General features: G+C 50.5%; 1 protein-coding gene across 3 annotated transcripts; it reads right to left on the reverse strand.

The window, feature by feature from the left end:
* Window positions 1-89: 89 nt before the first annotated feature.
* STEAP3 (STEAP3 metalloreductase) lies at window positions 90-22,000 on the reverse strand. 3 transcript variants are annotated; one of them, XM_068687271.1, is made up of 5 exons: window positions 21,849-21,998; window positions 10,229-10,709; window positions 9,284-9,811; window positions 7,576-7,740; window positions 90-2,338 (listed from the first exon to the last, which is right to left on the reverse strand). In XM_068687271.1, the coding sequence occupies exons 1-5, from the start codon at window positions 21,989-21,991 to the stop codon at window positions 2,048-2,050; spliced, it is 1,608 nt and encodes a 535-aa protein (XP_068543372.1). In that variant the 5' UTR covers window positions 21,992-21,998; the 3' UTR covers window positions 90-2,047. The 3 variants fall into 3 exon arrangements, with proteins under 3 accessions (XP_068543372.1, XP_068543373.1, XP_068543374.1); XM_068687272.1 differs by lacking the exon at window positions 21,849-21,998 and adding an exon at window positions 21,374-21,543; XM_068687273.1 differs by lacking the exon at window positions 7,576-7,740 and having other exon boundaries at window positions 21,849-22,000.
* Window positions 22,001-22,420: the final 420 nt, after the last annotated feature.

Raw genomic sequence — 22,420 nt, forward strand, 5'->3', positions numbered from 1 at the left:
TACTCTTTTGTTTGCCTGACCTAAAGATGTGAAAATAAGCTTGGCCAAGAGGAAAAAAAAATGCAAAAAAAAAAAAAAAAAAAAAAAAATCCAAACATTGGAATACTTTATTGTAAACAGAAAATGTGCAAACTTGTGCTTTTATGTTGACTTTGCTCGACGGTGAAACGGAAGAGAAGACTAGGAACAAGCTTGCTGAATCCAATTTTCCCTCAAACATGAGTTAAGCTGGAGTGGGTGGAATTTTACTCATGTGAAACTGCCTGAAATCCGTGTGGAAGCTTAGGCTACCATTCAACCACAAATAACCAGCGCTGGGTAATCAATCTGCTCGGTGAGTGATGTGATCAGGTGCTGATCTGGGCTGGGCTCTGGAGGTGAATGGGAAAACCTGAATAACTGCAGCTTCCTGAAAGGGACGGAGGAAAAGACTGCTGCTTTCCCTGTGCTGCCAAAATAAATAAATAAAATCAGCTGATTGTGAAAACTTGGCATTTCCCTCATGCCGATTTCCTTTTGCTCAGTGAAAAGAAGTGGTGTTTGGAGACTTTACTGTAAGCCTTACGCAAATTAAAACCCCTCCGTTTCATTGGCAGCTTGAGCAGTGCTTGGAGAACATTGCTCACGGTTGTCATTTGAGACTAAACAGGGAAGTTTGAAGTTCCTCTGTCCATGAATCATTCTGGTTACAGAAAGTGTTGGCTTGCAGAAGGGCCTATCTGCCCCAAAATCAATCCATATTTTACTTTTTGTATTAACTGGTCTTGTAACAGGTGCTTTTTGGTCCCACAAATGCCTCATTTGGTGCTGACAGTTGTTTTTCAAAGCAATGCTGAACACTGAGTGGTGTCTTTTACTTTGCTGTAGGAAAATGAGGCTGTTACTGCCATGCCCTTGTGCCTGACCTTGCTGAGGTAGTCCTCTAGTGTCATCTTGGTTGCTTGAGCTTTTGTGAATGGCTGTCCATTCTCTATGTGGATGTCCAAAAGCTAAAGGATTATTCTGATAAAGAGCAAGGGCTTGAAGGGATAGGAAGTGAGAGGTATAAAATTAAATTAGGATGGAATTCTTCATTGCCCCATACCTCATCCAAAGTGTGTGTGTGAAGTCAGAAGAAAAGCTTTGTGATTTAGGAAGTGCCTTCATCAGGTGTAAGGCAATGAAGGATGGTGCCCCAAACGTGCAATTCCTGTGTTTTCATGCTGTGGCCAAGAACTCACTGAGCCTTTTGCAAGATAGTTCAAAGACCTTATCACTGATAGTGAAACCAGCAGTTTTAGAGCTGCTGTTTTGTCTGTGTAAATGGGCACATTCAGGTGACTATGATTTAAAAAACCTTCACCATATTATTTGACATAAGGTTTTGGCTTCCTCCATGAAATTTTGTGAAGCTGCAGGTCTTTTTTGGTAACTCTCTTCACAGCTTACGGGACCAGAACTGCTGGCTCTATTTGAGGAAGCAGGATACTTGGATTTGCTGTCAGGTTTGGACACCTTTACTAAAATCTGCAGACACTACACAACACAGATATTGTTCTGCTTTTACACGGCTACAGAGTTCTGTGAGGGGACCAAATCCAGAGTTGATTTGTGTTTCTAAACCTCACTACCTACACTGATCCAGACTCTGAAGAGGCAGGATGTCTCTGCTATCATAAAGCCCAGAAAATCTGTGTTCCTTCATATGTAAAAGAAGAACAAAAGCATTGACATTTATGATAGCAGATAGGGACGCAACAGAGAAGTACTGGTATGGAGAGCTGCTAGTCAGCACCACCAGAGGCAGAATCCATCAGTTTTCTGTGTATTAGTGCTGCTAGCTCAGCTTTCACGGTGATTTTTAAGGCCACATTTGTCCTAGCAAACCAGCAATATCATTTAAATACTACCGTCTAAACTCTTTCATGGTAGCCCATTTTCTAAAGTCACCAAATTTTATTTCTTTACCCACAATATAATTATACCAAAACATACATATAGTTAAGAAAAAGAAACACCTTTATAGAAATGTCGATAGTGCTTTGAAATCCGCCGTCACCACGCTTCGTCAGACGTGGCTAGAGGTCTCCCCGCTCGAATACTCCCCTGTTGCGCTGGGCAGAACAAACTTCACGTATCTCCCCTTCTCCCAGCCCCTCCTGATTCGCACGAGTCTGTGGTGGATGCAGGGCAGGCTGAAGACGACCTTTGCTAGGATCACAGTACATGGGACGAGCAGCGTGAGGGTGTAGGTGGGAGGCAGGTAGAATTTGTACTGGTTCTCGTCAAAGGCCCTCGACCATCCGTACGTGAGGGTGTGCAGAGTGCTGATTAGCAGGGCAACAAATCCAAGGGTGGACTAAAAGGAAGAGAAACACACACGGGTTAGCAGAGGACCTGGTATTTTCACCTGTAGGGGTACACAGTGCGGAGAAAGCAATGAGGATTCCCGTCTTTTGTTTTGTTTTGTTTTGTTTTTTTTCTAGAATAAAATGCGACTGGAAACCTTGCACGGGTAGCGTGCCAGCCTGCATTTTTCTTTTTCTCATCAGAGGTTAAGTGTGATACTAGTTCAGCAGGAGTGTCCTGGAAAATGCTGCTGACCCAGCCGAGGGGTGAGCCCCAGCCCCAGTAACCTCTGAGCCCATAACTGCGGGGAGCTCACAAATGCTCTGGCTCTGCCGTGGCTGGCAATGGCCAGGGGCTGCTGGCCAGCCATGGAAAGCACACACCTTTCGCACAGCATCGCAGCTACCTAGCAGCAGTCAGCACTGTCAGAAGTCGGTGAAGCCTAGCAGAGATCTGCAGGTAACTGCTGGCACCTACAGGAAAACTGCAGCGTGCCAAGGTTGAGCTAGAAACTGAAGCGCTCCGGTCTCAGGTGAGCAACAGCCCTGATGGGTTTCCTTCTCTGTCCTAGAGATGTGCATTGGTTCGTGAGCTGAACCCTGAGGCTATGTGATGGACTAAACCCTTGGAACTGGGAGCCAAGAGCCCTTTATCCACTGAAGGAGGCAGCAAGGACTCAGCCCCTTGAACTTGCTCTGTTTTCAGCTGAGGTTTTGGCTTCCGAGCATCCACAGAGACAACGTTTTGCCTGAATATTGCCAGCTGGCAATCACCACTGGTCCCCTAAGTGGTGATTTCTCGTCTGATCCGAGCTGGGCTCCAGCTGCCAGGGTCCCCCCAGCCACACACCTCTGCCACCTCCCCAGGGCCGCTGGCTGTGCTTTCAAAGAAAAACATGGGTCCAAAATTGTGGTGCACAAATGTGTGTGTCTGCTGCCCGGCTTTGACTGTCTGGCCTCAGCCTGTATAACAACCAACCTTCAAGATACCCAGATAGGAAAAATGTCACCACACGCTGCTGATGTCCCCAGCTTAGGGAAGGAAGCCTTTAGAAGTTGAAATCCCTGGCTTGCTGCAATCAGAGATGAGCAAGAAACGCTGTCTCCCTGCAGGTATGTCCAGGAAAGAACGCACAGCAGGGAGAGCAGAGATCGGGGCAAACAGGAGGAAGGACCTGTCACATTCTCTTGAAAAAAAAAAGAATCTCAGCTGGAAAATGTCTCCTTTCAAAACATCCCTTCCTGTTTGTGGTCACTGACAAACCATTTTAAAACCCAGATAACTTTTTAAAGTGCACCGTGCTGCTAACAACAAGCTAGATCGAGTCTCCCCACCCTTCGCAGCAAATTATTTCGGCAGCTGAGAGGACTGGGCGGGCAGGGAAAGGAGAGCTCTAAAATATGCCCCGTATCAATGTACTTTACTTTTACAGCACCTATCAGACCGTCATGTGGGTGCCTGTAAGCCCAGCCAAGATGTCACCCTCCCAGCACCCTGCCAAGTTAGGGAGCTCTTCTCTCCGTGCCACAGCTGAGAGCTGCTCAAGGTCATCCCCGGAGCCAGCAGCAGCACTGCGAGCTGAACCTTGTCCTGTGGGCATCCCCACCCTGTCTTCCAGGCTGCCTTCTTCCCCAAAGCCACATCCAAGTCCTAAGCCCAAGTGACAACAGGCAGCAAACCCAAAGAGGGTCAAGCTTTGTTTCGCTGGGAAAATGAAGGTGTTTGCTGGAACGTGTCACGATTGCAGCTGAAAGAGGTAACGCTCCTAACAGTGGGAACCCACCCGTGGCTCATCCATCATTTATCGACTCTTAGCTTCCCTCCAACAGGCAGAACATCCCTGGGTGGAAAGAGGCTGGAAGTAGCAGCGTGAGACTAATCTGGCAGAGCACAGATGTAAAACGGGGCAGGGAGAGAGGTGACAGTGGCAGTCTGAAGGCAGCAGGTGCTTTCTGCACCGGGCAGCACGGGTGGCCTTTGGGGTCAGTCCGGCCGGGGCTCCGTGTGCGGCAGAGCTGCAGATAATTGGTTTGGTCCTCTGCAGTTTCTCTTTCAACTGCTGCTGGCGGCAGGGAAGAGCAGAAGTGGAAATTAGTATGATGAGAGGCACCACAGCATCACAGCCGCGCGGTGACCCAGCCTCGTGTGCAGGCGGCGGGTCACGTGGAGCAAAAAAGCTAATTGGTAAGAAATTGGGGGAAGTGGGTGGCAGCAGGACACGGGGCTGGCAGCTGGACACGGGGCTGGCAGCTCTGCAGAGCACACTGGCCCCATGGCTGCAGCCACCCAGCAGGCTGTCACAGCGCAGGGCTCGAGCTGCAGGCACGTGAGAAGACAAAAAAGTTTTGCAGATTGCAGCTCTGAGCTCCGTGCTGGGGCCGATTTGCCCGCGTGCTTTGCGCTGACACAGCCAGAATTTGGAAGCTCTGGTCTTGTTTGTCTTCTCCACGCAGCTCCTGGCTGTGAAGCTTTAATGTTTTAAACAGGGATTTTTGCACTGTCACAGCGTGGGGAATATGGGGCTGCCTGCCAGGGAAGGTGTTAAAGCCCTCAGAGTGATGGCTGTATGAGGATGGCATCTTCCTAATGCAGGCTTGGCATGCATTTTCTGTTCTGTATTGATTTTTCTCTCTCCTCCATCTCCTCAGTGTCCGGAAGGCTCCCTGCAATGCATCAGCAGAGGTGACTCTGTCACACGTGGCTCATTTAGAAATGAGTGCAGCATCCGAAGCAAAAGACCCCTTCCTGACCCAAATACGCTTCTGATTTCTCCTGCCATTAGTCCTAAAAAGTCATTAGCTGTGTGGAAGTTGGCCCTGGCTCTGGTTTCATTGACAGGAACGCCAGAAAGGGTCCGATGACAGATTCTTTGTATCCTGCAATCAGGAGCTAAGCAAGAATCCAGGTCAATTCAACCTTCAGATTCCAGGAGGACTTTTCAGGGTGGGGAGGTAAAGGCAATCATACATGTTTTACTTCTGCGCCAATTAGACTGGATTCGTAAATCACTGGGGAGCATTAAAAATGTCTCCTATAAGTTGAATTGCATACGAATCATTCCTGTTACCTAGTTACTCCCTTTTCTATGGGAAGCCACGATGCCTCTGATGCACTGTAATAGGGTCACATGCTGGCTGTCCTGAGCAGCACCCCTATCTCCAATTCATTTCCTTAAGAAAGGTATCACCAACTTATGGAAGAAAAAAAATTAAAGTATTTCTAATTAAAAACAAACAAGCTGGAAGCTAACATGCTAGGAGACCTGTATTCCTTTTCATGTGCAATGCCATCCGTGCATCTCCTGCATGTCCTCAGCTGGGGGCTTGTGTAGTGCTGCCATGCCTCATCCCGCACCTACAGAAAGAGCTCTGAGTGGTATTTCCATGTCCTAAGCCAGGCAGCCACTACGTGGGGCAGCCAAGAGCTATTTTGGAGCCCAGCGTCATGTATTTGTTTGGTGCCACTGCTGACATATCGTTAGAGAGAGCTGGGAAGGGATCACAGAGGGCAGAGATGTGACAGTTGTGTGAGGTGCACGGGTAGGAGACAATGTACGTGTTACATGACACAGCGCCAGCCCCACCAGGAGAGCTGCCTGGGGAGCCAGAGGGAGATGCAGGGAGCTTCAAAAGCTCATTCCAGGCTGCAAGGAAGTTTTTCCCTTCGTTTGGGATTCCTGGTACGAGATGCCTAAGCCAGGACAGGAATTTATCCGCTGTCTCGGCGGCTGCAGCCCTCCCCTGAGATGTGATGGTGAGCGTTAATATGCTCCCGTTGTCCGGTCTGAAAGAGATATTTAACACCAGATCTCTGTTCTCCCCGAGGGACAATCTCCTGGGGTCGAGCTCTCCAGGTGAGGCTCTTCTACGCAGTGTAAATAATTACTCACCAGCCCACAGCAAGAGAGGAGGAAAAAAAAAAAAAAACACCGAAAAAAAATCCCCCACAAAAAACCCTAACTGACTTGCTAGCTTGGAGATCAGGGCACTTGTGGGAGAGCAAGCTTCAAACTCCTGCTCTAATGAATATTGAATTATTTATGTGCAGCTGAAGAGCTTCAGCAGGGGAGAATGAGTGACAGATTTGCACCTCCGCATGCCCTAACCCTGCATCCCCTAATCCCTGGGCGTGCACTGGTGCCACGGTAGAGAGGCTCTGCAGGGGAGGTGTTGGGGGATGTGTCCCATGGGGTTTGTGTGTGCTGGGTGCCACGCTGGTCACTGCAGCATCACCCGAAGTGTGGAGCAGGCTAAGTAGCGGCAGCGTAGGAAGAACAATTAACACGGGATCTAGGCCTCTGAATTTGGTGAATTTGGTCTCAAGTGCAGAGGGTATTAGAAGTTTTATTTCCTGCTGTCCCTGTTAGCCTGAAGCCTGGCTCCACGTGTGTCCCTGTGCCGGGAGCTTTTGGGAATGTCCCACACAGGGTACTCAGGTCACTCTGGGGATCTGGACATCTCTGCAAGTGGGAAGAAGGTTCCTAAACCACTGAGATAATCTGGAGAAAGAAGAACTATCCTTATAGTCTTAATTCACATTTTAGAAGACGGGGACTTTTCACTGATCACTCGGATCCGTGTTCTGCACCAGCTGTCTCCCCGGCTTGTTATCTGCCTGCAAACTCCCCGCAGCACCTCCAGCCTGCTGGGCATGGCTGACACACGGCCAGCTCCCGGGGGACCTTGAGCACAGAAGGGAATAACCCTGCCTTCTCTAAACTGCCCCGAGGCTTTCTGCCTTTCTACTTTGTGTGACTTCAGGGGTGTTTTAGCTGTGAACCTGTGAACAGCAGCGCTCCTTGGGGGCACAGAGTGAGGGGGAAAGGAGCCTCAAGGACTCTGCATGGGGACATCCCACAGGCAAAGTCCAGGCTGGTTTTGCTCAGGATCTCTGGCTAATGCTGCTAGAAGCGGGGTGAGGAAGAATTTCAGGCAGCACATTAAAGACTCACTCTTTCAAACCTCACCACTAAGCGCCACGTGGATGCACACGATGGGTTACATTTTCCCTTCCCCTGACACAGCAGCGGACGGCACGCATCCTGCGTGACAGCGGGGTGGTCTCCAGGACGCACCACATCCCGCTGCCCCGAGGTGTCTGCCGGGCTCACATCCCGACCAGGGATGTGTGGAGTGGCAGAGGTGGCCACGCGTGGGGATGGCAGGCTGACCCCTGCCCTCCGTGGTGCGCGAGGGCCTGACCCTGGCTGCAGAATCACTCGGTGACATTGGCAAATGTCAACTTTACCTGGATGAAACTGAATTCCCTCCAGTTGAGAGAGTTTGCGATGGATGGAAGTGAAGTGATGGCAAGTAACGACAGCAAGCCCAGGGCAATTATTCCAACAGAGATATAAATCTCCATCCTCCAGACTTCCTCCTCTACCCAGATATTCATCTTCTTCTCCACAGCCTGGCATGACAATGAAGGTTCGTTAAAATGGAGCGCTTAGGAATAGAGGAATTGATTTTTATCTGTATTCATTTGGGTTCTGGGAGCAGATTCCCTGGATGAACACTGGTTCCTAGACCCACCTCCGGTGCTACTGGCCTCTGCCTTTTGGGAGGTGAGAAAATGCTCTTTTATCCCCCTGCTGCTTGTCCCAGCTAGGTCAGATTTGAAGCCTGCTGGGAAGAACTGCTGGATGCTCACAGCTCCCACAGCCTGTAACCACAGCAGCAAGCCCCAAAGTTGCATTTGGAAAGATAATTGGAATAAGAACTCAGTTTAAAGCCATGAAAACAAATACAGATGCTTGAATATGCAGCAGTCTCCTAATAACCTTCATTTTAAGTGCATTTTGGGGGGGGAAATTGTTCATGCTAATGGAAAGGAAGATGGGCTTTATGCTGCATGGCAGAGAACAACATTTAGAACCATCCTCTTTAGCCCATTAAATGGGTTTAATTTACTAAACAAAGATGTTGCTAGAAAACAGGAGGTAGAAGGGAAATGAACAGAGGATGCTTGCCCGAGATTAATGTGCAACTGGCAATCGAGAAGGGCCTGTGCCAGGCTGGAACTGGGAGGCTGGGGGTGTCATCCGATGGATATTTTGAGCAGGCACTGCTGCCAAAACCAGCCACCCTGCTCCTAGCTGCCTCCACAGCCCCTTCCCTCCTCTGTGCTGGGATAAGCGTTTGGGTGGCCGCAGTGAGGAACGCTTGGAAAATATCCCAGCACAGAAAGGAGACTGGGTTGGGGGCAGTTCCTTGATCTGGTTCACCTCTCAGCTGCACAAAGCTTCTTCTGCCATCCCAGGAGAAGCTGGGAGGTGCAGGAAGAAGCCAGGGGCAGAGGAAGGGCAGTCACACCGATCCATGGCACTGCCAGGCTCCAGAGCTGGCTGGATTGCCTGAAGGTTGGCAATCCCACGCTGGATAAACACTGCCGAGAGCCTCAACAAGGCAATAAAGTACTTTTACACTTCCTCGTTCCCTTAGACTATGACCAGCTCTTCACCAATATTTTGTTATGCTCCTGGAGGCACATTGTAACGAGGACACACCTCCTACATAAACAAATCCTCAGGGTTATGGCTTGGTCTCTCCAGCAGGCATCTGCTGTGACTGTCAGTGCATGCAAACAGGGATCCCTCTGGACATCTAATCTCAGGCAAGCCAGGTGCTAGGCAATGCTGGATTCAAAGGCTTCTTTATGCTCCTCTGGCACACTGGCATGAGGGATTTTGATCCTAAACCTGGCTGCAAACGCCTGGACAACATCCTGCTAATGTGGTCCTCAGTGTGGACGGACGGGTGTGTGCCTGGTGGGCGGCGTGCCGCAGAGTGGCACAGTTACTTTGTGAGAGAAGTGCTCACAGAGATAACAGCTCCTTCCCCCACGTGCTTTGGAAAGTGAGTGCAAAGGCCGAGATAGGAAACCTGCTAACCGACATCTGGAGGTGTGCAGAAGATTACTAGGGGTGCTGACACCTGGAGGGTGCCAACGTTACCTGCTTGACGGCCGTCTCGATTAACTGGTAGCGGTGGGAGCGGCGCATGGGCAGGCACAGGCTGTACACGGCGTGCAGGGCAGCACAGAAGAAGCTGAGGAGGCCGATCTGCTTTCTGTGCTGGAGCCACTGGTCGAGCCAATCCGGGAAACGCCGGTACTTGGTGCCGTAGTAGAGCTGCAAGCAGGCCGCCAGCACGCCGGGCAGGTAGACGAGGGACAGCATGACATAGGCCACGCAGGGCAGCGTGGTGTTGACCACCTCGATGGGTATCTTGTAGAACTTGTTCTTTTGCTCCCTGATGTACGGGTGGATGACCTGCCGCACCAGGTTGTACGTGAAGAAGCAAAGAAAAAGCCCCAGAGACAAAAAGATGGGGATTTTCCAGGCTGGCAGGAGGCGCAGGGGAATGTTCTCGATCTCACAGGCTGAGGACATGCAGCCCATGTCCACGGGGGTGAATCCCATGACCTGAGCAATCTCTGCAACGGTGCGCTTGGCTTCTTGGTTATTTGAGCAGATCAGGACCTGCAACAAACGGAAGGATACACACAGGGCAAAGAGAGATCAGGCTGCAGGAACGAGTGTGGCGGGAGGGCTGCTATGCTAAAGGAAGCCCGTGTTATCACCAAGCATCTTGCTTCTTGGCAGGCTTTCTGATGGGGATTTACTGCGGCTGCCAAGGACCTCTCTCCTGGACGGGTTTCCTTTCATGTGTGCACCACCAGTTTGTTTTACTGTCTGTGTTTAGATAAGCAGACAAATAAATAGTACTTTTCACTTACACAGAGACTTCAAAGACTACAAAGCAAGGAGTAAGTGGGGTATTTCATTTCTGAGCAAAGAAATGCAGAACCCGCGGGAGCCTCAGGCCATTTACTGTTGAAGTCAGGCCTCAGCTGCTGAAATATTGTGGATTTAGCCCTTGCCAGGAGAAAACAATACCTGCTTATTACCATCCCTGGCACCTGACTGCAGCGTCCATGCAGAAACCACGTTAAAGCCCTTGACCACAGTGCAGGCCGGGAACAGGGAGGCCAGGTACTCGGCGTTGGACTCTTTGTGGTGGTTGATTTCGGTGTTGTTACTGACATCCACCAGGATCTTGCCCACCAGCACGTCAGCCAGGTCACAGAGCGTGGAGTAATGTTCCCTGAAAACCGCCACGAAAATGACATCCGTCTTCTTCACTGCCTCAGCCTGGAAGGTGACTTCTGCCGCAGAAGGGAAGAGGCCGGCTTTGCGCTTGGGGTTGCGGCTGCCGACCACCACCTTGAAGCCGGAGCACACCAGGCGGATGGCCAGCGACCGCGCAAAGTCCCCGCTCCCCAGCACCCCGATGGTGCGGCCGGCTGCGGGTGCCGTGGGGTCACCCTCCACGCTCCGGTGGCCAAGGAGGGGTTTGGCCATGTCTCCTCCGGACATCCTGGGGGGAAGAACAAGGGGAAATGCAAGTTCACTGTGAAGCTCTTGCCGATGCCCAGACCACAACTGTGTTCAAGGGGAAAATGTAGTTATGCCGCATGAATAGAAGTGCATGAGGTCTTGGGCAAGGAAGGAAATCCCTGATACAGCTCTGGGTCCCAGTAGCCCAGGACCCATCTGCTAAACCCACCAGCATGTGTGCAGTAATGTCCAGCCACCGTTGGAGGGGACAAGACACCGCACGGAGATGGTTTTAGGAACGAGTTTCCCTGGTTTGAGTGATCAAACACCTGCTGGCTGCACTCATTTGTCCTTTGTGGTTCTTCACCTCGTGCTACAAAGCCAGAGCAATCCACCAGCAATGGCAGCTCTTGGAACCCCAAGGAACCAGGGGAGATCTTCTTGAAAGCCCTGGAGTCCGGGGGGATCTCAAAGCCCACATTTGGGAGTGGCAAGGGGTGCTTTTGATTTGTGGGAGCAGAATCAAGGCAAGGAGTTTGAGGTGAAATGAAAGCATCCTAGAAGTGGTAAATGAAGAGAGTTGCAGCCTTTGCCTGTTCCAATATTTGGGTCTGTTTGCTTCATCTCTTCAATGAATAATGAGAACTTACTCATGACATTTAAAACAATATATTAAAATATGATGAGATTTGCTCATGAAAGATCTTGATGAGCTTTACAAACATTAATGAATTTTGCCCTGTTACACTCTGCTCTCCGTAACAGATTAGATATTGAGACCATGAAGGGGCTTTAAGCAGATCAATGAACTCAACAGCAGCAAGCCAGCCAAGCCTGGAAGTCAGGAGAAGCTCAATCAGGGAACTGCCAGGCTGTTCACGGGATGTGTCACCTACAAAAATCTGCCTTTGTGCTTAAAGAATGGCAAATAGCAAATGTGACACCATACTTTTAAAGTGCTCAGGAGATGGCCTGGAGAACTTACGCACCAGGACACATGGCTTTGCTATTGGGCACGCTGGTAGAAATGATAATAAAGAGCAGAATTAACAGCCTCGTGATATACTGGGAAAGAGACAGTTGGTTTTGGCAGAGTACAGTCTGGCCTTACAGCTGATGCAGGTCTTTGAAAGTGAAGGTGACCACTCGGACAGGGTGACCTAGTCACTAGGCTTTGTTTTTCATAGGCTTTTGCAAATGTTCTTTATGTTTAAAAATGCTCTAAAAATGTTTGAAAATGCTCTTCTGGGATTGAAGCAATATTGGTACAAAGAGGAAGGGTGCTCCTGCATGAATAGTTACCAATGGGAAACAAAGGGTAAGAGTAAATAAATAATTTTCATAATGGGAATGGGTTGTCAAGGGATATCCCCAAGGATCTGTGTTGTTCAACATGCTCGTAAGTGAGCTGGGAAAGGGATTGAATACTGAGAAGATTGAGTTTATGGGTGATAATTGTTTAGTACAGTCAATCTTTATTATGAGAAATGTGCAGAAGGATCTCCTCATTCAAAGTGCTTGAGCACCAAAATTGACTGCTGGCACATGCCAAGTGCAGCATATGGGCATATAAAAAGCCCTATCAGTATGCTTTAATGAGCTGTAAATTTGTTAAAAACACTCAGGAAAAAAAAAAAAAAAAAAAAAAAAAAGATCTGAGAGCCACAGTTCTTTGCAGGTACCAGCTCAGGGTTCCCTGATAGTCACACTGCAAACACAGCCTGAGTTACCAGGCAGGGAGATTTCTGACACAACAGCCACTGCCATCTCTGGTCTCTCAGCCCCGTTCCTCATGGAAAGCCTACAAACACCTTCAGAAGATGGACCTTAAAAATTATAATTCACTATTCTCTGTCTGCTCTCCTTTTCTCTCACCAAGAGTCAAAAGATACGTGTATGTGGAAGAAGTGCTCTTGGAAGATAAACAAGTGCCAACAAAAGACAAGCTTTCTTCCCCTTTAAGAACACCTCTTCTCTGCTTTCTACATATCACGTAGACTTCCTCTCATGGGCTGGATGAGTAAGAGAGAATTATTGATATTTCGCTCTGAAGGTTTCTGCTTCTGTTCCAGACCCATGGAAGGATTTGTACCCCTGAAGGCTGACTTGGTTATGCAGGTCAGGTCAGGCGGGTTAATCAAGGCTGCTACCTATGCACACTCAGCTGCATCAGGTATAGCCTGTATGTATCACAGTCACTGCAAAACAACAAAAAAAACAACTATACCACTGTATAAGCCCATACACTGAACAGCACACTGCAGTTCTGCTCACTCCACTGCAAAGACGAGGGAATAAAATTAGAAAAGGGCCATAGGGAATGAGTGAGAGAGGAGACAGGGCCTGCCAACTGCAAAAAGAAACACATAGGTGAGGATGGAGAAGAGACCACCCAGAACTTCTCCAAGTGAAGAACAACCTCATGGTAGGAGCTCAGGTCAATGCCAACCCTTGTGCCCTGATCCTGAGAAGGCTCGAGAGCAACATAGCAAAGCCAGTCCTCTTCATCCGCAACCAACCAAGCCACAAAACCACACAGTAAATACGCCAGCTCTGTTTCAAAAGATTTTTTTCCCCTTTTTTATCGGGCACTTTATCAAAAGTTCACCGCTTCTCTTTTAAGAAACTTTCTTGCTCCACCTAGATTTATTTGTGGCCAGCACTATTTGTTCTAGGGCCAGAGCTATTGTTCAGCTTAACAGGCTCTCCTGCCTACGCAACCCCCTCCTTTCCAACAACCTGTGTGCACAAACTGTTACCCTGCAATAGAGACACATCTCTGGCTCCCGGCCACGGGGAGAGGAATCAATGTTCAGGGTAACAGAGCAGGTGATTATGAAATGGGTCTGCAGGGATGTGGATCCTGCTGCAAGCAAGTCTTCTTGTGGTGTGTTTTGCCCGTCCTGTTACTGCCGCTGAAAATGCACTGTGGTGTTTGCAGTGCTGGGGGGTAAACAGCCTCGATGCCCCCTGTTATTTTGATTAAAAAGGCTGACGGAACCAAACAGCCTGTGAAGTCACCACAACAGTTAAAAAGCAAGGCTCCTCAGAACGTCTTTGGACTGGAGGTGTGGGTTTTTGTGCTGTTATTTCGGTCATATGCTGCCTGTCAGATCTCTGGCAAGGTGCAGGCCCTGTGCCGCCACGAGCCATGGCCGCCTCACGCCTGCTTGCCACAAGAGACTCTTGTGAGGGAGGGGGAGAAAATCTCTCTATGGTAGTAAACACATTTTGTTGAGAGAAATGCCGTGGTCTCTGGCTAACAGATGCCGGGAAATGGAGCTTGTGATTAGGTAACAGTTCTTTTGAACTTCTGTATCTCTGCAGAACACACAGACCCCATCTCTCCTGCCACCAGTCCCGCTTCTGCCGCCCCCTCGGCACCCTGCTCTGCCACCTGGCTCCTCTCCAGGCCTCCTGCCCCTCACCTCGGGCTCGGCCCTGTGAAGCCAGGGGTAAACGTGCTCACATTCACCTACAAACCCTGCCTGCAATGCTCCCTGCCAAGGCTGGCTCCTCACGGCCAGGCCAGCCCACCCAGGTTACTGTGGAGTCACCCGGGGGTGGAAGCCACAGAGGCCGGACACAGCTTTACTATACCGCAGCCTTGGATAAACCTCATTTATTGATCTTCCCCATCAAGGAAACTGCACCCCTGCTGAGTTACGGCGTGTGAAGTTCAAGGAGATCGGTGTCTTACCAAGAAAGCTGCGGGATGATTTAAAGCACAGCCCAGTGGAAGTAAACTAGCTTCACTCCTAACCGGGAAGCAGTTCCGTAATTAAAATATCTAATACAAAGTAAAGCTGCCCTTCAGCTAGACTATTAATGACACCCTTATATCACTGCTTGGGGATGCTGCACCCAGATGCATTGTGCTTGTTATTGCCTGCAGTTCACCTATTGCATCTCAATGACTTCTATTATTTGCAGTACAATAGCGGTGACAGCAGTGAGCAAGATCAGGAGCTCCAGGCACCAAACCAAAACTGGATAGAAGGCAGCTCCTGCCCCAAAGAATGGGATCAGACAGACAAAAGCTGGGTGAAACGAAGCAGTCAAATCTCTGCTGCCCAGGTGGAGGGCAGGAGGGGCTCTTGCAGAAGAAAAGCAAGGATAACTCGATGTATTTTTCACTTGAGGTTTGGCAGAAGCTGTTAGCTTAGGCTCGGTGCCAGGAAACAAAGCTTTGCTGCCACGCAGCAGGGTTCTGCAGCAGGACGGCATTTCTGGGCTGAGCAGGGCTGCAGGAGCCCCTCCAGGTGTGGCTGCACTCCCAGCAACGTCAATCTGCACTCAGATAATGCCCCACTGCTAATGGGAAGCTGGTGCTATCGTTATCCACCCTCCACAGACTGTGGTGACTGAGATAGCAATGATAGCAGGGCTCCAGCACATTTGCCTGGGAAGACCCTGATATCCTTGGCCACGTCTTTAACAACAAGACCATCTTTTCAGGACCCTTTCAGTTATTCTGGGCAGAGAACTATAGCCTCACTGGTTCCCATAATTCACAGTCTGGTGGTGCTTGGCTTGTAAACCCTGGACCAGGATGTACCCATCATGGCAAGGCACAGGCTTTGCTCTACTTTTTGGAAAAACAAAAACAAAACCAAAAACAAATTGAGATCCATTTCACTGTCTTGGTATGAGGGTTTAGCAGATAAAAGTCAATCTAGTTTTACAATAGCTCTGATTAAAAACAAACAAACAAACAAAAAAAACCAAACACAATATCTCAAAGATATCACTGAGTCAAACTGTGCCAAAGAACATGGCAGCAATCTCATAAGGAGCTCCATGTAATGGTGCTGTACAGCACAATGAAGCTGGCTCCTGTTTGCAAAAAGCCTCGTCTCCGAGCTCAGCATCACGTACAGAGTCTTAGCAGGCAGCACCTTGGCCACAATAACAGCTTCTGTGTCATCCCCTGAGGTCAGATTTTGTTTAGACTGACCACAACTGAGTCTTGAGTAGCTGTAGATTCAACCTGGTGCATGTCCTTACAGAGCCTCATCAGGGCTTCAGTTTCGGCATTGTGGGTTATCTGAGATAAAGCACGATTATTATCTACATCCCCTAATAAGCTTTGGGGTCAAGCAGCAGGAGGAAACAAGTGATATAGAAGAGTTCTTCCTTCACCAAGGCACTGATGAAAGCACTTCCACACAAGGAATGTCCTGGTGTCTGCACCGTGATGGTCCCTGTGTGCCATGGAGCATGGTCCCATACGTACACACACAGCTGAGGGATGGCAGTGGTCTCTGCCCCCAGGTGATTCAGTCTGCAGACACGGACCTTTGTACCTCGTGGACTGACCACAAAACCACAGCCCTGCAGCTCCTCTTTGCAGAGCCTGGCATTCTCTAGGAAGTCAACACACCAAGAAGTCACAGCTGGATAGATTCATTCAGTGCCAGAAGTTTCTGTTCAGGTCTTGCTGTCCATAGAAATACCTACTTTTTGGCTACAGCTGCTTTGTTTCCAAGGAAAATAAAGCATTTAAGTCTCTCTCACACCCAGAAAGTCCCTCCAAAGAGCACTGCCAGTACCATGTACCTGCTACGACTGGCACAGATTGAAGTAATAAAAGGGCTTATCCAAAGCTGGTTAACCCCAGCTCTGCTCACACTTCAGGATACCTCTTAGTCCTGTCCTGGCTGACTGGAAATAACATGTCTGCTCTGTGGGTGGCTTGCAGAAGAGGGAGGAAGAGGGGAAAACCAGGCTTGCTGCCTCTTTCCCTCTTACTCCTTTCAAAACAGACTGAGCTAGCTCCCGACCAGTGTAAACCAGGAACCAGCAAATGCAATTAACCAACGGTCTGTGTTACTTCATCCAGAAAAGCAATGTTGCAAATCTCCGTGGGATGCCAGCCAGGCGGTAAGAATGAGGAAATGCCAGCAGCGGGGTCCCCCAGGTCCCCATTTGCCAGAGAGGGAGATCCTGGGCAGGCACTGCTGGGTGCTGAGGCTGTCCCCAGCCATGCAGTGGGGACAGACCTGCTGTGGGCTCCTGGGGCTGCAGTGTGCCCCTGCCACTACACCGTGCTGTGCCTTCATCCCCCTCCGAACCCCTGGGCTGGTGTTTATCAGATCAGTTGTTAAAACCACTTCCATAAGCTCACACAGAGCCCAGCTTTCTCCCCTCAGCGTCTCTTGATCCAGTGAATCAATCTCCCTCGCTGCTTCCTTTCTAACCCCCAAAGGTCACAGCATGTGATTCACCCCCTCCTTCTCTGTGGACACATTTTGTGCTTTGAGGATGAGTTTCATGTTTTCCTGGAGGAGCTGAATTTTCCATTTGAGCCCCCAAAAGGCAGTGGAGGGAGCAGACGCCGCTTCCCCCACATGCCACGTCTGCTCCTACCTCCCAGCACGCTGTTTGCTTTTGCACAACCACACGGCACCGCTGACTTGTGCTCTGTGATGCCCCTAACCCCGTCCTCGTCCCCATCCCCTGCCTGGCCGGTCCCTCACTCGCTGTCCGCACGGTCGGTCAGTCCAACCCCACGGGACACAGCTCGTGCCCTGCTTTTTTAGACCCTCCCTCCAGTTTGTCACAGCCTTAATTCTGAGCCTCTCCTCTCGAACGTTTCCTCTGGGTCACCCACAAAGCGGGCGCTGGCCCCCCCTGCTTCATGCACCCTCTGGTTTAAACATTGATGAATATCGAGGATGTTGGTTTTTGAAGCCAAAGGTACGTCCCTGACCACAGGATGTTCTTTGCCGTGTGCAGAACTCAAAAACATGTTTCAAAACGGGAAAGTGGAGGAGAGAGGGTTCACAGAATTTTCCGCTGGAACAACTTAAGTCGTTTTTTTCCCACGCAAGTTCAGACATTTTGGCCATGTTTTTCCTATAGAAATGCAACAGCCTGTTGGCACCTGGTGAGGTTAAATGGGCAGTGCTGACGCTGGGCAGAAAAATCACCCACCTGCAATATTGGCTGTGACTCGACTAAACTGGAAAACAAACTTTTGGCTGACTGTTTTTATCCAAACTACACACTTTTAAGCAGTTGCCACCAAGCTGTGTCACAGATATCCCCAAACTCTCCTCTCCCAAATTTGCCTCCAAAGAGCAGCTCATGTCTCCCGTGCTACAGGCATAGCACACACAACTTTATCTTGTTGATGTGTCCCTGAATAAGAAGGTTATTTCCCCAGCTTATCATCAAGGGACAGTTTACAGCAACGTTAAGTGCTGTAGCGAAGTCCTGGGGGGCTTCTATTGCTTTCTTTTGGGGTCTTAATTGCCTTGCTGCTCTTTCCATGTTAATGACTCTCTCTCAGTGACACACACGCTCCTGAGCTTTCCCCTTTCTGAAATGCAGGGAGAGCAGGTAAGTAGCCAAAAGCATGGATGGCAAAACCTTTTGGGGTAGATCTAACGGCAGCCTGCAGCTAGGCATGACTGGAGGAGGTGCTGCTCCCTGAAACGAGCAGGGGAAACTCTCCGCTCCTGCCCTGCTGCTGGTGGCCGCGAGCTCTGAGCCCAGCGGCCACCCCAGGGAGCTGGCAGACCCTGGCTGTTTGAAAACTCGTACTTCTTTCCAGGAAAGACGCAGAGGAATTGCGCTGCCTGCGCATGCAAACATTTGGTTTGGCCATTGCCGCCTGTTAGAAGGGTCTCCAAGATCAGCACGCCCTCGCATCTCTGGCTCTGCCTCTTGCAGCGACTCAGAGGATGCACGGGGCCCTGCGGTGGAAAGGGTGGCGGGGAGGTGAAGCCCATAGCATGGGGTCAGCCCGGCTCCTGCAGACTCCTGCTGTCACCTCCCAAAGCCCAGGCACAGCACGTGGTGAGCTCTGAAGCTCACAGGGTCTTGCTGGTCACCTTGGGGAGGTGAATTCCCCTGGTCCCTTTTCTTCAGGGACACTGAGCTGCTAACGTCTTGCTGTGAAGCAGTGGTGTATGTGTAGTTCTGGCCAGCTATGATATGCTTCTTTCTATTTTTCTTTACTCTTTCAGGTGGGTGCTGAGACCACCAGGAAAGGATGAATTGTTACTGACCGAAGAACTGGAGGAAAAGCAAGAGAAGAGGATAGGTTGCTTCACTGGGAACTAACCACAGAAGGACGATGACTACAGTGATCATGCTGACTTGTGAACACAGCCCTTGCTTTCCCAAACACAATGTATGTCCTTTGGGGTAGGTTCAAGGTATGTGATGGACATACCTGCTCTGCTGAGCAGCTGCGATGGGCAGGAGAGGTGTCTCCTCTGGGAAACTCCTCTGGGTAAAACAGCACAAAATAATTCCCTGGTAGGTTCTCCAGGATGAGGGAAGCATGGTGAAGGGGTGCACACCATGCACACAGGACCCCAGTGACACAGCATGTGCCAGACGAGTGCATCCAGCAAATATTTCACCACTGAGCCATCAGCCATCCTGTGCTGTGCTGCACGCTGTGCTCGCAACAGCCGAGGGCCTGTGGCTGGCCAAGGGAGTTGGTGCTGTCTGGCTTTTAGGTTTTGTCCAGCTGGGATCCCTCTTTCATGGGTTTTAATGCATTTTTTTTAATGGGAGATCTACTGGAGCCCTGTCTCCTGCACCCACCTTTCCAAGAACTTCCTCGCGGTAAGAAGTTCATTTACTTTAAGTAACTGAAGAGGTGCAGGTTGGTATCTGCTAGTGATGATCAGTGGGATCAGCATACTTCTGTGGTGGACACGTTATCTACAGACCCCCATTCCTTTAGCCTGAGGTCTGTGGGGAACTCTTAGGACATTTTTCAGAGACTACAGTGGTGTATTTATATGAGCTAAACTGAAATTCATATGCGAGTGTTATCCAAATTGAGTCTTTAGATAGATGCAGCGAAAATCTGAGAACTTGGAAAAAGATGGAAGGAGTTTATGTATGAACTCCTTAAACCCTAGCCAAAATTTTCAAAAATGTTCAATTGATTGGGCACCAAAGTACCTAAGGGCTTTTGAAATGGGATGTAAGCGCCCACATCACTGACATGCTTTCCAAACTTTTTATCCTTTCATTTAAGCTACATTTCACTTAGATGCAGATGGGAAGCAGCTTAATCCACTGCAAGGGAAGTGACCCTGTGAAGAAGCAGTAACTTAAAGCTTAGAAATAATTAGCACTTGCCTCCATTGTGAGGTTGGCAGGAGAGGTAATTCTAATCGGTGATGGTAAACGCCTAGATAACTAATTGGTGGGTTTTAATTCTTGTTACGTGACATCCCATTGCCACGGCTGCCCGTGCCTTTCACACCTCTCCGGAGAGCCGGCATGGTCGGCCTACTTCTTCCACCATCGGAAAAAATGTGTTTCCCATGAATCTAAAGCTGCTTCTATTTATGGGTGTAATGCTACAAGGTCGCAGTCAAAGCATAGTTCCTGACAATAAAAAGCAAAACAAACAAAAAGCAAAAATAAAAACCAAAACAAACAGAAATTATGCTTTCAAGAAGCATGTTTTCCCGAGGCACGCTGTGTTTTCTTTTTAAACAAAGACTTGTTGAGTCACCAACATTTTCTTCTCTACAATTATGGAGGAAATCAAATACGTGCAATGAGTATCGGATCCTGTATTACCGTACATTTGTTTTATAGCAAATGAGATTTTAAGAGAGGAGAAATCTTAAGCCTGATGTAGTATTTAAATCTTGTTAGCCCTCCATCTCCTCAGCCCGCAGGATAATGATACTGTAGACGACGGCCTTCCTCTCTCGCCATCTCAGTTTTGATTTCTCTCCATGGGAGACATTTTCCAATGCAGCAGTTTTATCTAGAGCACATGGACGGCAGTGACCTGGGGTTCTTGGTGCACGTCCATCCTCTGCCCGGCTCTGCAGGGTGCAGGCCTCCGGGCTCTCCCCAAAACGGGGATGTCACAACCTCGTGCTGTCCCAGCAAGGGTCACCGGGCAGGGACAGTCCCATGCCGGGTCACCTTGCCTATGGGACAGTCCTATTTGAATGCTGCCTCCCCAGCTCATTCACAGCTTTCGCCCTTCAGCACTCTGACACGGGACAAATGCCAAAGCCACCTCACCGAGCATCCAACCCTGCTGCCTTTTAGGAACCCTACACAAGTAAGGAAGCTTGGCAGCTGCTCCCCACTCACCCACTGGGGACTGAGATTTATTTATTTTTAATATCTCAGTTCCTGATTTCTCCCGAGCTGGAAGAAGTCCTTACCCTCCCCAAAAAGCTGCTGCTGAGAAAGTGAAAGCCGAGCGCGCCCTGCTCCGAGGGAGAAGCGCCGCATCCCACTGCTGGGCATCCACCTGCAGCTCCCTGCCCCACACCCAGATAACCCCGGCTCTCGGGTGGGCACCGAGCACACCCCAAACCTCCGTGCTCGGAGCTGTCCCCGCAGGCTCCCAGCTCGCAGCGTTTCCCATTTCAACCCGGGCAGAGCGCTCCGTAATCACGGCCCTGCACAGCCACGGGGCAGCGCGCCCCGCTCCTGCAAAACCAAAAACCAAAACCTCAGCCCCTCCGCAACGCCCTGGGGGTGAAGCCCAGCCCCGGCATCGGAGGGTCCCAGCCTCGGGTTGAGGACCCCCGGGATCGGGGGGGTCCCAGCCTGGGGCTGGGGGCTCGCAGCGCCGGGGGTGCCGCTGACCCCCTGCGGGCAGAGCCGCGCCCGGCCCCAGGGCCGCGGGTTCGATCCCCGCCGCCTCCTCCTCCTCCTCCTCCTCCTCCTCCTCCTGCTGCTGCTGCTCCCCGTACTCACCTCTGCGCCGGGCCGGGCAGCAGGAGGGCGAACGGAGCCGTCCGGGGGCTGCGAGGGAGGCGCTCTGATGTCAGGTCGCCAGCTCCGCCCTCCCTGCCCATGTGCCCGGCTCGGCACGGCTCGGCTGGGCACGGCTCGGCACGGCACGGCTCCCCCCCGGCCGCCCCTATATGGGGGCAGGAGGCCGGGCACGGCTCTCGGCTCCCCGCTATATAGGGGCGCGTTTTGGAGGCGCCGGCGTTTGGCCCGGAGGGTGCGGCTCGGCGCTATCGGGGGCCGTGCACTTGTCCCTACAGCCTGTGCCGGGGGGCAGATAATGGGGAGAGGGAGCCCCGTCCTTGTGCAGCCGCCCCAAGGCTCGGCACGGCCCTGCTGCCTTCCCAGCGGTGGCCCTACAAATAAAACCGCAGCGCCAGGGATTCACTAACAGTCCCCCCAAAACCGCTCTCTCTCTCTCTCTGCTCCGCTGCCTCACCTGCCCCTTCCCTCAGAGGCTTTGCGAAGTTTTCCCAAAAGCATCTTTGGGCACGGCTTCGTGCAGCCGCTCCTCTTGAGGCTTCCTGAGCCGTTCCCAGAGGCCGGTGTGATTCCTGCCCGTGGCTTCCTGAAACAACCCATTGTGCTGCCAGCAGCAAGGAGGCTGGCGTGGCCTGATGGGGTGTCCCGTGCACTTTTATTGCTGCGCCACGGCCTGGCGTGGAGGCAGAAAGAAAGAAATCATTGAGCTCCGCCAAGCTTTCTGTACCTTGCTGCCTCCTGCATCAGGCTTTTTTTTTTTTTCCCTTTTTCTGCCCTTTTAATTTATTACAGACCCCTCAGCCATTGCCTGTTTCTCCCTTGGTCATGGAGATTTCATTCCGCACAGTTCCCCGTTTGGGTTTCAGGTCTCTGTGGGTCATGTGGGGCTCAGCAGCGACCACTGCCCTCATCCCAAAGTGCTGATACCTTATTACTTTTGCATTGTCACCCCCTTTTCATAATATAGTAACCTTTCTGATTCTTCCCCCCATCATTTTCACCGAAATGTCACCACCTTTCTTTCAAAAA

This window comes from Anas acuta, chromosome 6 (genome assembly GCF_963932015.1).
Source record: "Anas acuta chromosome 6, bAnaAcu1.1, whole genome shotgun sequence".
NCBI classification, from domain to species: Eukaryota; Metazoa; Chordata; class Aves; order Anseriformes; family Anatidae; genus Anas; species Anas acuta.

What these genes read in the sequence shown, in the direction of transcription:
- STEAP3 (XM_068687271.1), bottom strand. Translation starts at nt 21,991, where the DNA reads ATGGGTTGTTTCAGGAAGCCACGGGCAGGAATCACACCGGCCTCTGGG. An exon ending in TCGAGACGGCCGTCAAGCAG is followed by an intron (nt 7,741 to 9,283) that starts GTAACGTTGGCA and finishes TTGTCATGCCAG; the next exon opens with GCTGTGGAGAAGAAGATGAA. An exon ending in GGGAATTCAGTTTCATCCAG is followed by an intron (nt 2,339 to 7,575) that starts GTAAAGTTGACA and finishes TCTTCCTTTTAG; the next exon opens with TCCACCCTTGGATTTGTTGC.